The sequence below is a fragment of the Molothrus aeneus genome, chromosome 2 (assembly GCF_037042795.1).
Source record: "Molothrus aeneus isolate 106 chromosome 2, BPBGC_Maene_1.0, whole genome shotgun sequence".
NCBI lineage: Eukaryota > Metazoa > Chordata > Aves > Passeriformes > Icteridae > Molothrus > Molothrus aeneus.
The window spans coordinates 24,914,026-24,930,358 of record NC_089647.1 but is presented as its reverse complement, the minus strand read 5'-3'; the positions used below and the strand labels follow the sequence as shown (position 1 = coordinate 24,930,358).

Here is a 16,333-nt window from a genome sequence, read left to right as displayed (position 1 = left end):
CTGGCCAGACATCCACACCTCAAGCCCCACCCAGCACCCTCAGGAGCCAGTAGTAGTTTAACTGGACCTGGAGAGCAGCAGCTACTGGATCCAGGAGCTAGAGCTCAGAAAGAGGTTTTCCAAGCGTGCTGCTAGCAAACATTTGTCTCCATGATATGGTTTTGCCAGGTGCTGGGGGTGTCCTCCAGGGAGCTAATGACAGTACTATCTTGCTTATTCGTGAGAAAAAATCCACAAGCAAACCACCAGCTATTGTCTGCTCACACTAAAGTAAAGCCAAAACTGTGAAAGGTTTTCTTCGTCTATTGAGCAAATGGGCAGCTTGGGAAGGAAAGCAGTGAGAGAAGAACACAAAGGGGACAACCTAAGTGAAAAGGTGATGGGAAGAAACTGCTGCTGAGCTTTCCCCACAAACCTGCACAGCACGGTAGACACAGGCATGCCAGAAATACACGGGTGTTGACAAAAAAGGGACCCCCAGGCACTGTGGGTGTTGCATCCAGCTGCCAGGAGTCCAAAGGGATCCACTTGTCCACATCCAATTCGACACAGATCCGTGACCAATTTGAGAGAGTCAGGACACTGCTAAAGCCAATCTTACAGCTAACATTTGCACAGCTGAGCAGATTATTGAGGCCAATGAGCCCTGTGGAAGGAGACCTGCATGACCCAAGATAATAATTTACGAAGTCCAGTCTCACAGCTGGAGATATGACTAGAAACCAAATCCACAGAAGTAAGCTGCCATCCATTTGTGCACCATGTCCAGCTCTGAATCTTCAGGGACATGACCTGAGGTGCTCCAGACCAATCCCTCGTGCTTGGCCCAAGGCTGATCTCCTGTAGATCAGATGGACTGGGGAGGAGAAGCAAGGACTTGGAGGCTCTCCCTTCCCCAAAGCTCAGCAGAGGAGCAAACTTTTTCAGACAGAGCCGTGCCCCACCAAGGAGGGCTCCCACAGACTGCAGGAATCTATGGGGCCTGATGGGATTCATGCAATACTCTTCAAAGAGCTGGCTGATGTCATTCCAAAGCCTCTCTTGAGGACTTTTGAGCAGTCACTGTCCTGATTTTCAAGAAAGGCAGGAAGGAAGATCCTGGATACTACAGGCCTGTCAGTGTCACTTCAGTGCCCAGTAAAGTGATGGAGAAGACTATTTCAGGAGGTACTGAAAAAAACCTGAAAGTGTGATGACAACACAGTCACCACTCACAGCCAGCACAGCTTCATGAGAGGAGAGTCCTGCTTATCAAACTTCATTTCCTTTCATGACAAGGTAGCCCAGCTAGTTGATCAAGGGAAGCCAGTTGGTGTCATCTTTTTGGATTTCAGTAAAGCTTTTGATATTGTCTCTCACAGGATCCTACTGGAATGTCCAGCATTCAGCTGGATAAACACATCATGGGATGGGTAAGCAACTGGGTCAGGCACAAAGGGTTACAGTCAATGGGGTGACACCAGACTGGAGACCTGTCACTAGTGGGGTTCCACAGGGTTCCATCCTCAGCCCCGTGCTCTTCAACATCTTCATAAATGCCTTGGACATTTATGGAAGGGATACTAAGCAATTCTGCAGATGATACAAAACTGGGAGAAACTGATGCCCTTGAAGGCAGGCAGGCCCTGCAGAGAGACCTGGGCAAATTACAGGGCTGGGCAATTACCAACCATGTGAAGTTGGGATGGGGCACATGGATGTACAGACAGACTGGGGAATGAGGTGCTGGACAGCAGTGCCACAGAAAGGGACCTGGGGGTCCTGGTCAATGACAAGTTGAATGTCAGTTTGCAGCCATGAGAGAATTCTATCCTGCATCTTTCCCTCAGCTCCACTAAACCTTTCCTCTGCCACCACAAGCCTTTGCAACCATTAAACACCACAAGGGTAGTTAAAAAGACTGCAGAAATTAAGCTCAGCAAAATAATCCAAGCAGAAAAATACACACACAAACTGCAAAGCTACATGGATAATAGAGATATCAATTACCAGTTCCCCAATTCCACCAGTGCATTGCTGTGCAACTAGACAATATTTCTTTGGGAGGGGTGAGGAAGGATCAGGCTGTTGACAGGATTTTTTTGTGCAGCAGCACTAGCTTAAGAAGTGATGCAGAACTATGATCAAACATTTATGTAATTGAGGGATGTACTGAGTATTTCTGAGGGAGGTGTAACCTCTTTCAAAAGTTTCTACACACTTGACATTGTATTTAGGATTAAGGGAGTTTCAAACAAGTCAGGGGGACAGAACAGTACCAAGGTGTGCTTTACCTTCTGAACACAGGAGTTAGGAGCAAAATCATGAGATCACCCTGCATGCAAGGGTGGGCTGAGACAGGCACTTAGTGCAGACACAAGGGATGAAATACCAGACAGCCCCAAGCCCTGAGCTACAGGGCACCCATCAGCTTCCAGCTCAAGCCTGTGTCCTGCTCAAGCACCCAGGAACCCTGCAGAAGTTGGGAACATATGGGACCTGGGTTACCATTTCCAGTTCCTGGGAGCAGCACAATCCATGACAGTGATGCATTTCCTCCTCCCAGCATACACACATGTATGCCTCTGGTTAGTCTGAGCTTCAAATGAAAAAAAGTACATGCAGAAACTGGCAGGTATGGCAAGAAGTTTGTAAGAGTCTGCATTTAAACAAGATAATTTAAAGCCTGCTCATGCTTCAAATAAGGCCAGTCTTCAGCCAAGGACTTCTGCAAGCTACATGAATAGTGATGAAGTAACTAAGGGTGGGGCTTTTTGTTAGTAGCTTTTTTGAGGGTGGGAGAAGGGGTTAGTTGCTGATCTAGGGTGTTTCTTTTAAGTCAAAGCTAAGAAGTACAGCTTTAATTCCAAGAAAATAACAAAGTGTTCAAAGCTTCTACTGGCAGTGAAACTCCAGTGCTGTAATAGGATTTTACATTTAGATGCTGCAGCCATGAAACATCAGCCTTCAGCTCTCGATCCTACAGCTGCCTGGTCAGATGCTCTCTCAGGAAAGAGGACCATCTCTTCTTTGATTCCCAGGTGGGGATGGGATTAATGTGGCAGGACCTTGAATGAGGTTGTCTTTCGAGTCAATAGAGCAGCTTTAACTTGTTCTAGGGCTCCTCTAAAAACACCTGGGAATGTTGTTCTCCTTCCACCACACAGACAGGCCTGAAGAGGCAGCATCCATGTTAGAGGCACTAGCAGACCTTTGCACACAGAGAGCTATCAGCTCTCAGACCACAGCCCAGTCTGCCCTGCACAGCATCCTTCCACCACACAGCATCCATCACAAAGCTCCACCCCAGCAAGCTTTGCACAAGCAAGGGCCACCTGATTTTATAACCAGCACTCAGCAACCATACAAACAACACTGGGGCCACAGGGACATGACCTGCAGCTCCAAGCTGAGAGAGAAAAACCAGCCCCAGCAAGGATGCAGATAACCTTCTACCAGGACTAGAGGAACACAAGCCAGAGTCAGCAGCCTGAAGCTCCAAACCACAGCCAAGGTCCTTACTGCTGTGCCAGGAATCTGTTTTCCTGTCAGCCAGAGAACAGCTCTCCCCACATTGTCAGCTGATGTCCCCACTTGACCTACACTGAACAAAAGAAATTTAAGCACTGAAGTTCATTTAAGCATGTACTGGAGGAGCAATCAAGTTATAAGTGAAAATAGTGTGCTCAAATTTTATAGCCACTAATATATTAAAAAAAATTAAATTCTATTACTACCACAGAGCTCCCTGTTAACTTTTCCTTACTTCTTCAGGGTAGAGTCAGGAATTAGCTTCCATATTTATTGGAGTTTACTTGTGCTATATGAAAACTGTAAATTCCTTGTCCTCTTCGCAAAACGTGAACCTCCTCTTTTCCCCCAAAGGGCACACAGCTCACTTCTTTGCAGAATATTTGTATTTCATCATTCACCACAAGAAACAGACCATCAAGGGTTGAGGGGGTGGATTTTTTTTGCAGCATTTGAAGATAAAAGTACCTTCATGGCCACAAAATTTGTTCAGCAGCTTAGGGAGGCCATCTGTCTCTGTGGGTGGTACACACAGGCACTTCAGAGGGCACGGACAGCGGTGGGACAGAAATTCCACAACAAACCCCCTAAGTACAGGGTAGGCTGGAGTGCATACCGTTCTTGGACTTCTGGGCAGTGTTGGTTTTGAAAGACAAGCCAACAAGAAAGGAAATCCCTGCAGATGAACCCAATGGCATTTCCTCCACACCATCTCTTTGAGAAAGATGAGCAGCTCCTCACCAGGGAGCAAGTAACACTGTACTGGCCATGTGGGTTAATAATTGACAGCGGGCACTTCACCTGCAAGTGGGCTCGTAAACTTTTAAAGTATTAAGTATTCCAAAAATGCATGAGTGCTCCAGGGTATAACAATCAGCCTGCACCACTTACCCTTGCTGCTGGTGCATCTGCAGAAACACAGATAAGACTGGTACCTGGCCTGGTGTCTGGGGCAGCCAGCTCACACTCAATGGTGTGTGCACAGAGGGTGCTGGGGGTGATCAGGGATCAAGATCAAGGAAGGGAGGAGAGAAGGCTGGAAAGATGTGGGCACTTCAGTTCCCCCAGCTCTCTCCCCTTTATCAAAATGAGAAGCAGTTCCATATGAAAAGCCATATGTAAAATCTGGCAACTGTATGCAGAGAGGTAAGAGGCTAGGAAAACATGCTCCTTTCAGAAAAGCACACACTCCACGGCTTCAGAGACAGACTTGACCACATCAGAAACTCCCAGACAAGTTGTGCAGTTGTCAATACTTACAGTCCATCCTAGACTTCCCCTCACCTCTAATGAGGAGTACCTGGAGCTTGCTGTTTACTTCTGTCACAAACAAGCAGCCTCTTAATGAGGTATTGCTATGACCCATGTCCTAAGTCCTAGCTGAACATTGCTGGCAACACACCACCAAACAGACCCTTGTAAAACAGAACAAGGCACCATTCCCATAACTCATCTGGAACATCAAAGGAGACTGCTCCCTACTCAGGAGGGAACAGCACTTTTTTTTTTTTTTTCCCAGAGGCTACTGGAAAATTTCCTTCTGCAATTCCAAGGGTACCCTCCCGGCTAGAGCAATCATATCTCTGCAGCACCATCCTCCAGAGGTGAGGCAGCAGACACAGGCAGAGGGGGAAAGTATGGCCTGTGACTAAAAATGGTTAAGAATGTGGCTGAAAATCTCTTCCTACATAGGTCATTAACAGTTCATCCACAAGTCAGAGCTTTCTTCCCTACTCCATGACTACTTCATGGCATGGGGTGTTTGAAAGGTGCTAATGCTCAACTGCCCACTGTGAACAAAGTTCAGCACTTTCAGGACTGGGAGCATGGAAAAGCAGCCCAGATAAGCTGCAAGAAGTTGCAGAGATGATGAGTTGCAAAAAGGTGGTCGTAAAAGCAGTTTTGTGAAGTGCTGCTGGAGAGACACTGGGTTGGGGGGGTCACAAGTCTGACACCTCTCAGTGCTAAAGAAGCTGCTCTGGAGGAGACCCCTCAGTTTCCCCAGGAGCTTCACACTTGCAGATGCAATTAACACCCATTTAGCCGGCTATCCGAGAACTTCTTGGGAGGGGAGACTGCTCAGTGCTTGTGCTCATGCCGTTTGGTGATGGGCGGGAGAAAATCACACAAATGGATACCAGGACACCTTGTACAGATTTCAGGACAGGGAAAACTAATTCAAGAACAAGGCTAATTTCACACAGGCTGCAGGCTCTGGCAACAGAGCTGGTCTGCAAAGTCTGTGTAACATGCTGTTCCAGCAAGTTCCTGCAATCAAAGCAGCAGAACAGTAATAATATGTTTTGCTAAAGAACCAGGTAAAAACTCATTAGCTGAATCTGTTTCATCAGCATGCATCACTACAGAAGATGGTGAGGTTGTAGAAACCCCAAGGAGAAAGGAGGGTCAGTGTAATTCCTCAGGTCCCTGGGAACACAGAGCAAACAAACTGCACACAGGGGAGAAGGAAAAGACAGGTGTGTCTCCAGCAGGATTTAGCTCGGCAGGTAGAGCACTGCAGTGTGCTGCACCAATGCTTGTCCTGCAGTCCCTTCTGACTGCCCTGCTGGAAACAGGAATATCCCAGAAGTGTATGTGTGGGCTCAGTCCTTCACCAGAAACCAGCAAGATTTCAGCAGCTCTTGCTCAGGGAAGAGATCCAACTGCCTAATCCTATGGTTACAACCATGCTAGAAACAGAAACCCAGGTGTCTATATTCCATAGAAGCTTTCCTTTTGAGGAGTAAAAAGATTTTAAAACAGCATAAGAGTTGACACAACTCCAGACAAGAGGACACTGTACAGTTCAAATGCTGACCCCACGCTCTTCATTAGCACCCTTGATATGGGGAGGTATATTTGAGCAACAAGATCAGATGTCAAGGCTTACAAATGCAAGCTGGAATATGGAGAAGCCTATTCCCACTCCTTAGCCTTCCACACACTCCCTCAGTAGTGAACAAAGTACCAGCGGCACCAAGGAATGCCTGACAAGAGAGGACTCATCAGATTAATCAGTAAATACTGACAACCTAGAGATCAGCTTCATAAGCAACAGGTCCAACAAACACCCAGAGCAGCTGCGAGACTGAATGTAATCCCCTTCCACAGAACATGTCTGCACCTCCTTTCTTTTGTGAGTGTGTGCAAGCCACCAGGTCCCTCAGTAAGGTATTGATAATTCCTGCAGGGAAGGTACTGGGTTTTCAGAGACAGGTACTTGTTTTGAGGAAACAGCTGTTCCCTTTATTTTTAAACCACAGTTTAATTTAATTTTTAAACCACAGTTCAGCAAACACTCATGCAAATGGAGATGGGTAACAAGGGTACAGGGAATGTTCAAGCACACTTTTACCATGCAGAACTGCTACTTCTGAGTACCAAGCTTCTTTTGATTAGACTGACAAGAGAACAATGACCAGCTCACAGCCATCTGCAAAACCTGAACCCTGATGTCACAGGCTTCCCCATCAGCTTCCTAGCCACCTGGTTCATAAAGGCAAGCCCATACCAGAAAGGACAGTGTCCTGGTTTTCTCCAGGATTGCATTACTTTTCTTCCTAGTAAACTGATGTTTGGGTTGTTGCTAAGAACTGCTTACTCTAAGTCAAGGACTTTTCATTTTCCCATGCTCTGCCATTCAGTGACGAGTTGCACAAGAAGCTGGGAGGGAGCACAGCCAGGACAGCTGGCCCAAACTGGCCAAGGGGATATTCCATACCACAGAACATCATGCTGGGTGTATCAACTGAGGACAGCTGGCCAGGAGCCACCAATCACTGCCTGGGAACAGGCCGGGCATCAGTCAGTGGGTGGAGAGCAACTGTATTGGGCATCACTTGCCTTCCTTGGGTTTTATTTCCCTCTCTCCCCCCTCTTCATTACAATAACTATTATCAATGTCATTATAATTAGAATTATATGTTAATTAAAATATTAAACTGTTCTTATCTCAACCCACAGATTTTACCTTTTTGCTGATTCTCACCCCCATCCTACAGAGTGAGGTGTGAGTGAGGGGCTGTGTGGTACTGCCAGCTGGGGTAAACCACCAGACAGAAAAAAAGACTGAAATTCCAAGTCCTTTAAACAGCCCGACACAAGATGAACTATCACAGCCATGCTGCTGCAAGGATGAGCAAAAGGGAGGAGAAGGACCCACTCTCAAACATTTCTAACCTCAGAAAACCAAGACTAGCTATATTGCAGCCTAACATTCAGTCTATGTGAAAGATCAGTAATTACCACATGTATTACAAGACATTCATTTTCTTGAGCTGTCTAGACTAGCAAAGCTCTAGGGTGGGAAAGAGCATTCACTGGATAGGAAGGCAATATGGTTAGCACCCTAACTACAGGAAAGGAAGGGTTTCTCCAGCAAGATCCTTCCTACCCAGTTTCTGAGCCATGGAGACAGTACGGAACTCTGGATGACAAGTGTCATCAGCATCCCTATTTATAGGCAAATCCAGGCCTCCACTTGCGAAAGTATGGGCCTTTCAACTGAGAAGTTATCTACTGTTGTGCTTCCCCACCTTTGTTTCCCTTTGTTGTTGCTTTCAGAGTCTCACCACCATTCCCACCCAACCTCCTGCATTTTCCTAGGCTTGACCTTTCCTGCATCTCTGCTACTCCCTGCTTTTTATCCACACATACGACCAGAAAGCATTTGCCCTGTGTGGCAACCCTTCCTACCAGGAGCAGCAGAGCAGTCAGTGAGCTGAGACTTGGCACCACACTCATCAAGACTCCTATTTAATTTTTACCTTCCCCCTCCAAGTTCCTGAATCAACGCCAAAGGGAACGTTCATTTTGGCAGTTAAGTCTCCCAGAAGAAAAGTTAAAGCCAAAGTGCTGGGGGTGGGACCAAGACAGCCTATTAATAGGCTGATTATAATATGAATTTGGGGAACTAGTCCCAAATATGCTTACCCTCCTGGACCTAGGGCTCTCAGGGGTGGAGTGGAATACCTAACTCAGCACTTTCAGCTTCTTTACTGCATCTGCAGCCAAGGAGGGTGGAAAATCCTGTCTGTACCCTGCCTCGCAAAAACATGGTTTGCCAGAAGGGAGGCTGAGCTATTGTTTTCTTCCCTTTTCCCCCAGAAAACAAGTTGCTCTCACACTTACATAGCAGCTCCCTCTGCCTCACCAGAAAAGACCTAGTATTTGAAAGCTTCCATCTTGGATTAAAAAGGGTGATATCAACAATTTTGCCATGAATAAAAAAATCCAGAACGACTCCAAAAAGCAACACTGAGCAATCTAAGATGTCTCAAGTCCCTTCTCACCACCAGTTTCTCCAAAGCACACTAGACTGCTGAGGAAGGTAAGACTCCATGGATTGTTTGTCATCAAAACTTTTAAAATATCTGAGAGCATAAAGAGACAAAAGGTTTTGATTTCAGGAGACAGTCAGATTGCTATACCTGTAAAAGCAAGTTGCTTCCTTCCAGGTGGCAGCTCAAAACCTCTCCAAGCCCCCTTTAAAAGTGTTAGGATGAGGCAAGCATGCATGGTGGCAAAAGGAGTCCAAAGGCAGCAGCCAGTGTTACATGCCTACTCCAGCATAGTTAGAACCACCTCTCCAGCACACCCACAAGGCTGCTTCTCCAGCCTTCCCAAAATCCAGATTGTCCTTGCATGTCTTCACATTCTGCCATCAAGTGACCTCCCACTCTAGCCTCACAACTCAGCCAGAGAATCAGGGGCAGAAGGCAGCACCTTGTGAACCTGACCTACATTTCCTCAACAGACATGACAAGACCTTAATAAAAACTCTGCAAAACTATGCCGTGAAGATGATCAAGTTCTCTTTTTTTTTTTTTTTTCATTTTTCACAAACATCTCACAATCCTGGGCCCTTAGAAGCTGAAGGAGATATTACTACATTCACTTTTTACAGTTTGTCACATTGGCGCCACACTCTTTATGAAGATCAGAAGCTCTTACACACGAGTAACACACAGAGAGGACAAACTCTTCCTTAGCTGGGAGACACCTGGCCCCTGATCAAACCTACAGCTTTACCTTTGTAGCAGTAAATATGGAAAGACACACAGGTTTCAAAACACATGTCAATACACATTATGCTCATCTGTCAAACAAAGGAAAAAGCAAGACTAGTTTAGCATTATCAGACATACTTGATGAGTCTCTTCTGTAACACAAGACACTGGAGCACGCACGTGCTGCATGGCTTGCATTCAATGTACTAAACAAAACTGAAATCAGCTTGCCAACAAACGAGAAGTCACAAGTTTTCATACATCTCAGATTTTATCCTAAGTTTTACAACTCTTTACTGCCTTAGCATCACCCAATACATTTCAAAACTCTGCTGCAAAGAAAGAGTTGGAAGAAAACACTGCTTCTAACACATGCACTATTAAATATTCAGGCCTTGATTCTCAAGCAAATTCTTTGCCTCCAATGGCAAGTTAGACATACAGACTTTGGCAGGTGTAGGATCTCCATTCCTCTGAGCACAAACCCACAATCTACCACCAAGCAAACTCTCTCATACCAAATCTGCTGTGTGTGCACATATGGGTAAATACAGACACATACCAAACTTTCTCTGCTGAATTCACTTATGATTGAACTGCCTCATCACACGTCAAGGCACAGTATTGTAGCACAGGGAAACTCTGGTGGTCATCTTTCCCTCTCATCATATAGGTTATGCTGGATCACTGACCACAGAGCAATTAAGTTCAAAAAAAATGATTTCACAAGAAAACCAACAGATTTTTGAAATCCTGAGAGACATTTAATTAAGTCAATTGGTGCACTTCCAAGGGCTCTCCCCTTCATATTTTACAGAGAAGGAAAACAAAGCAGAGTCCAGATCTACTTCACCCAACAGGCCTTGAGTTCTTCTTTACCCAGGAGAAAACTCACAGACTTCAGCTTCAGCCACTAAATCTGCTTCAAAGCAATTCCACTGCTAAGCTAATGGCTGCAGGAGACTGCTCCTACATCCACTTAAACCAGCAGATGCTAATCTCTTCATCTGCCACAGATACACATGCCACTGGGGTCTGGACAGGATAAGCTGAACAGATGTTTAAGTGCACATTCAGCCTGGGGAATCATCTCCAGAGCTCAGCTGCCAGCTTCACAGGACACAGGAACTAAGGGATTTCTGGAGAGCTTTGAAGGACACAGGAACTAAGGCAATTCAGACACCTGTCCTTTTTTGTACCATTGCTGAGGGAAGCACTAATGCCAGCAGGAGGGTGGAAGCAGCATGCTTGTGTCATACCCATGGCTCCCAAATACCCCCAGATACATCCAACTCAGCAAACTGATCCATACCTAATGGCAAAAAGAGCATCGTGCCATAAAACCCTCAGCTCCTGCCTAGCCTGCTGTCAGGAGTCTCTGAGCAGTAATGCTCTGCACAGCATCAAGGGCAGCTCCCAAAGCAGTGCCTGGCCCCTACAATCAAAATGCACAAGGCAGCCCCAACTGCACAAGGAGAGCTCTCCACTTTCCTCCAGTAAGGAGACAAGGAAAGAAGCCCAGACAAGGATCTTAAAGACCTCATCATGCTATTGACCATCCCAAAATAATGACATCAGCTTTTTCGATTTACTGAAATGCACAGGACTCCTCTGAGGCAGATACAGCCTCTCCCACACTCAGAGAGGGGGGCAGAGAGATTCAGTTTGGTAACTTCGGAGGGACTCTGGAATTCTTCTACGGGAAGATTCACGAACCAGCAACAACACAGACTCAAATGAAGCAGCTGATGCTTCACACCACAGCAGAGCCACACTTATCTACACCAGCAGATCCCAAGGGCTTGCACCTACCTGAGGTGTCCCAAGCTGTAGTATCGCGACTCTCCGTCCGTGGAGCGCACCACCTTGACGGTGAACATGGGCTGCAGCTGCCGCAGCTCCAGCAGCACGATGGCCAGGTAGTGGATGAAGAGCAGGGCATCCACCAGGGACACGGCGTACTGCACTATCCCTTGGTAGTTGGTGTCCTTCGAGTCCAAGATGCGAACGCCGTAGAAGAGCCAGTAGGAGAAGACAAAGAGGAAGATGAGGACCAGCAGAAGGGCCCGAAACACAAACACCCTGGGTAGGTCTGCCTTGGGTTGGCGGAAGAAAAGAGCCCAGGTCCCGATCAGGAGAATGAGGAGTTTAAACGCCACAGAGATGAACAGTCCCTCACACACAGTACCACATGGCTCCAGATCATCTCGCCACAGGATCTGGGGTAACAGAATGAAGGCAATGGGGGTAAGGAAGACTAGGAGTCCGAGAACAGCTGCCACTGTTAAGCCCAGGTAACGTTTGCAGTCCAACCCAACGCTGTCTTCCAGATCCTTACTGATCCGGGCAATGTCCTCCTGGGAAATACTGTGCTCAGAGGTGCCTGTGATTGCTGTTGTGGTCTCACCCCAGTTGTCATCCTGAAGGAGGGAGAGATAAATAGAAATAACATTGAAACAATCAGGCTAATTCTTCCAGATGTCCTATTTTTCTTGCCTGGAAAGATTGCTATGACAGTCTTAAGTTCCAGAAAAAATATACAGCAAAAGCAACACCTTTAACATAGTGAATAATCAACCCTGACAATTAGTAAAGGTTTGGAAACAACAGCAACTTGTCCAAACCAGTGACTATAAACATTAGGTGCTAAAAGCCCATAACTGCAGAGCAGGTAGCTCTGCTTGCTGTGCCACTCACTGTATCCCTAGAGGTTCTTCTTCCAGCACATTTAACGAGTTACATGACATAAGTCTTGGAAACTGTAGTAATCACCAGTTCCCATGTCCAGGGCAAGGACTAGTATTCTTCCAGCCCACAAATTCTGTAGTGCAACTGCACCACCAAAGCACCTGGAAGGGAAATTTTCATTTCAGCATTTCAAGCCAGTTGTTGTTACACAATCAAAAACATGTTCACACATTATTTTTCCATCCATAATAGAAGCAACCACACCTCCAGCAAGTTCTTCCACTTCACTGTCTTTTATTCTCCTCTACAGTAGCACTGCCCTCAGTAGCTGACAATCTAATAGAAGTTTAGTTAAACCAACACATTACAGGTGATCACAGAGGATATTTTCAGGTATGGGGCTTTTAAGTTTAGAGGATCCTGGACTGCCAAGTAGCTCTGGTATTACAATCCAGGCCATTGTCAGAAGCCATTTATTCACAAAGAGGCTTACCTGAAATACAGTCACCATGCTGGCAAGTTTCAGATTACATTACGTGCTCTGAAAGTCTCATTTCTTCCCTAGCTAACATCAGACAATGTCTGCATTGGTTTTCCCATGCTACAATGCCTCCAATTGCTCCTTCTGGCTGCTGGCACAGCCAAAGAGCTACACTGACATGTATGGATTTGACTCACAGCTGCTGCTGGAGTGACTCATGCACATGGAGGCTCCTGATGCTTCCCACAAATGCATGCCAAAGAGTGGCAATGCATGTGGCTCTGCTGCTTGGCACCTGGCACCTTTGTAGCCACAATGCTCATTCAGAACCACATTTTTGCTTTTCTTCCTAAGAATATCTTCCTGCAGCCCTGTGTCATTAATAGGATTTACAACTTCCCTCAGACTTATCCAACTGCACATGCTGACCAAAACAACTTATTTGAAAGAGACAGGCATAATTTTAAACCTTTATTCACTTCTTTTAAAGTGCTAGAGGAAAGAGTCTTTGGGAAAGGACTAGACTGAAGCAGCACAACTACTTGGAACAACTCCCAGCTCCATGGATTTAACTTCTAAAGCACTCCAAGACATGAATACCTCCCATGCCTAGAGCAGTAGGGTTTTGAGACAGACCAACCACAAATAGTCAGCATCTTGAATTAATATGAGGGGTTTTTGAGTCACTTCTCATCAAAGCAGAGGCCCCGGAAGAGATCTGTATTGTAGCATGTCCTGAAAAGCAGCATATTCCTGCCACATTGTACTCTTTAACAGCACCTCTGCAATTCAAGCATTTCAACTATTTTATGTTTATGCATTAAGTAGTTCTGCATAGTTTCCTCCATTTGATGAGCTGCAAAATTGTGCACAAAAGAGAAGGGACAGGAACACCAGGGCAGCTTAAGGCTACATCCCAGAAGACAACAGGCAACCCTAGTCACAGTTTAGCCCTTGAAAACTCCTGCCACTTGAAAAAGTGAACTACAGCCTAATGCAAAAAAAATGCACATTTATATGGAACCAGAGACTCAGAGAATGCTTTGGGTTGAAAGGGATTTTAAAGATCACTAGGTTCCAACCCTCCCGCCATGGGCAGGGTCATCTTTCACTAGACCAGGTTGCTCAAAGCCCCATCTAACCCAACCTTGGAACATTTCCAGGGATGGGGCAGCCACAACCTCTCTGTGCAATCTGTTCCAGTGCCTCCCCACCCTCACAGCAAATAATTTCTTCCTAATATCCAATCTACACCTACCCCCTCTTTCAGTTTAAAGCCATTCCCCCTTGTCCTATCACTGCATGCCCTTGTAAAAAGTCCCTCTCTGGCTCTCTTGTGGGCTCCTTTCAGATCCTGAAAGGCCACAAAATAAGGTCACCTCTGAGCCTTCTCTTCTCCAGGCTGAACAACCCCATCTGTCTCAGCCTCTCCTCACAGGAGAGGAAATATGAGGTTAAATCTCTAGAGGTACACAGTTGTTGGACCTAACTGAGGACACTCTCCCCCCTAGGAGAAAAGTCTGGCTCACACATCAACTTATTTAGCTTTGGCTTTAATTGAGGAGGGCTGCATGAAAACAAGGACTTAGGAATTCACCAGCGCCTTTAGAACTATTTGAAGTAACAGCTGGGACTCATGAAAAGAAGCAACTGATTACAAAACACCAAATTACAGGACATGAAATGATCACACCCCTAGGTACATGAATACTGTTACACAGTTTGGCTGGAAACTGCACACTGATTTCTTTTTTTTTTTTTTTGGTAAAGACAGAAGTGGAACCCCACAGCCAAGGATTAACAAACCCCAAATCCAGCCCAGGAGGTACTGAAGCATCCTGCATTCTAGGCCTTGCAGCACTAGGCATTCTTTGAAAATGAATATGCACCTTTACATCACCTGCTAGAGCAGAGCACTGGATCCATCCTAGGTACAGTCCAAATGCAGCATTAGTCTAGTTTTTACCAAACCCATTGTTAATGTACTGGCTTTTTCTGAGTCCACCCCTCCTTCACAGCTATTTCACACTAGTTTCACATCTCTTGATTCCCTTCCCTATTGGAATCCTGGTTCTAATGCACTTTACAAGATTACCTGGAGCAAATCCTGGATAAAAACTGAAATACATATATAGCTGAAAGGGCTGACCTGAATAATGCACAGTGAGATGATGGAAACAGAAGTTTATATAGAGCTTGACAGATGATACTCTGGAGAGAGAGTCAAAGTAGCGCCCAAGGAGTTGTCACATCAGCACTGGTGCTGTCAGAAACAGCACCCTCAGAACAAGACAGAGTGACTGAGATCTTGGCTGAATGCATGAGCAAAGGGCACCCATAAGCCACGATTCTTTACTAAACAGCATGCAAGCAATTCTTTCTTCCCATGAGAAAGAATTGGGAAGAATTGGAAAGTCTTTCTTCTCATGAGCCAGCGAGCCCCTTGCTCTGTCCCACAACACACCCTGCAGGTTTGCTCCCAGCCCTCCTTACCTGGCCCTCCTCTGCCCGGGAGGCATCATTCCCGAGCAGTGGCTCTGCAGGAGGCGTCTGGATAGTGACGGACTTCTCGGACCGACTGCCGTCTTTGCTTCGGGGAGATTTGTGTCTGTCTCGGCTCCTTTTTCAAACAGAGGAGGAGAACAATGTTACCAGTTACTCCATGGAGTAGGGCCTGAAAGGTGCTGCACCTCTACCTGCAACAGGTGCTCCAAGCACTAGATCGGACAAGTTTGTCCTTCTGTTGATCAACATAGACTCAGGCTGCTACAAAACAAGCTCTGGAGGAGGAGGTAGAAAGGGACCTTGCCCGGAGAAGCTGACAGGCCTGGAGGCTGGGACAGACCACCCCCTCAGTGACAGCAGAGGGGAGGAGAGGGATCCATGCCCACCACCTCACCTTCTCTTAAAACACCTTCCATCAGTGCTCTGCTTAAAAGGAAAGCCTGCATGCTCCAAACAACTGGCAATTCCATTTGGAATTTACTGGTCTACACAGTTCTCAACCTACAAGAAGGTGTCCTGCAGGGACATGCCCAGTTAACACAAGGAATTAATCAATACAGCTTTAGTTCCTGCAAAGCAGAGTCTTGCCATCTCTGACCTTAACATTGTAGGACAATTGGTGAAGTTTATTTCCACTGGTTAATAACCTCAAGTTAACCTCTCACAAAGAAAGCAAGAACATCAAGGGTACAAGGCCAGTCTTTATTTCCAGAGCACCCTTGCAGACCTCACAGCTTCTCATCTGAGGAAGTCTCAAGATGAATTAAGCTCCATCAATCTGCTCACCAATGCTTTCCTCCCCGTTCCCACACAGACAGGAAAGCAGCCTTTACACTGGAAATCCTCACTGTGCTCAGGGACTGGCTTAACACTCATGAGTATCCCAGCTCTGCCTCTCTCTTGGAATTACCAAAGCCCAAAGGTTTCAGGGGATGACACTTTTTCCAGTTTATGGGCTCTAGGATTTTTATGTTGTTTTTGGAACTCTGAAGGCATCTTTCCACATAGCATTCTAAGTTTAAAAGGGCAATCTGTATTGGGGGTTGGATGCTAAAGAAGGGAAAAAAGGCAAACAAGACATGTTCTACTCGATAACTGGACTGTGAGCAAAGAGACTTCATGGAAGAATTCTTTTTCCAAC

The 16,333-nt window shown here is 46.1% G+C and overlaps 1 protein-coding gene across 1 annotated transcript in view; it reads right to left on the bottom strand.

The window, feature by feature from the left end:
* VANGL1 (VANGL planar cell polarity protein 1) overlaps positions 1–16,333 on the bottom strand; it is a 41,494-nt gene that overhangs the window by 16,207 nt on the left and 8,954 nt on the right. The window contains exons 3-4 of the mRNA XM_066569308.1: positions 15,181–15,307; positions 11,331–11,938 (exon numbers count right to left, since the gene is read on the bottom strand). Of these exons, the coding sequence (XP_066425405.1) occupies positions 11,331–11,938; positions 15,181–15,307 (735 nt within the window). The remainder of the gene's footprint in view (positions 1–11,330; positions 11,939–15,180; positions 15,308–16,333) is intronic.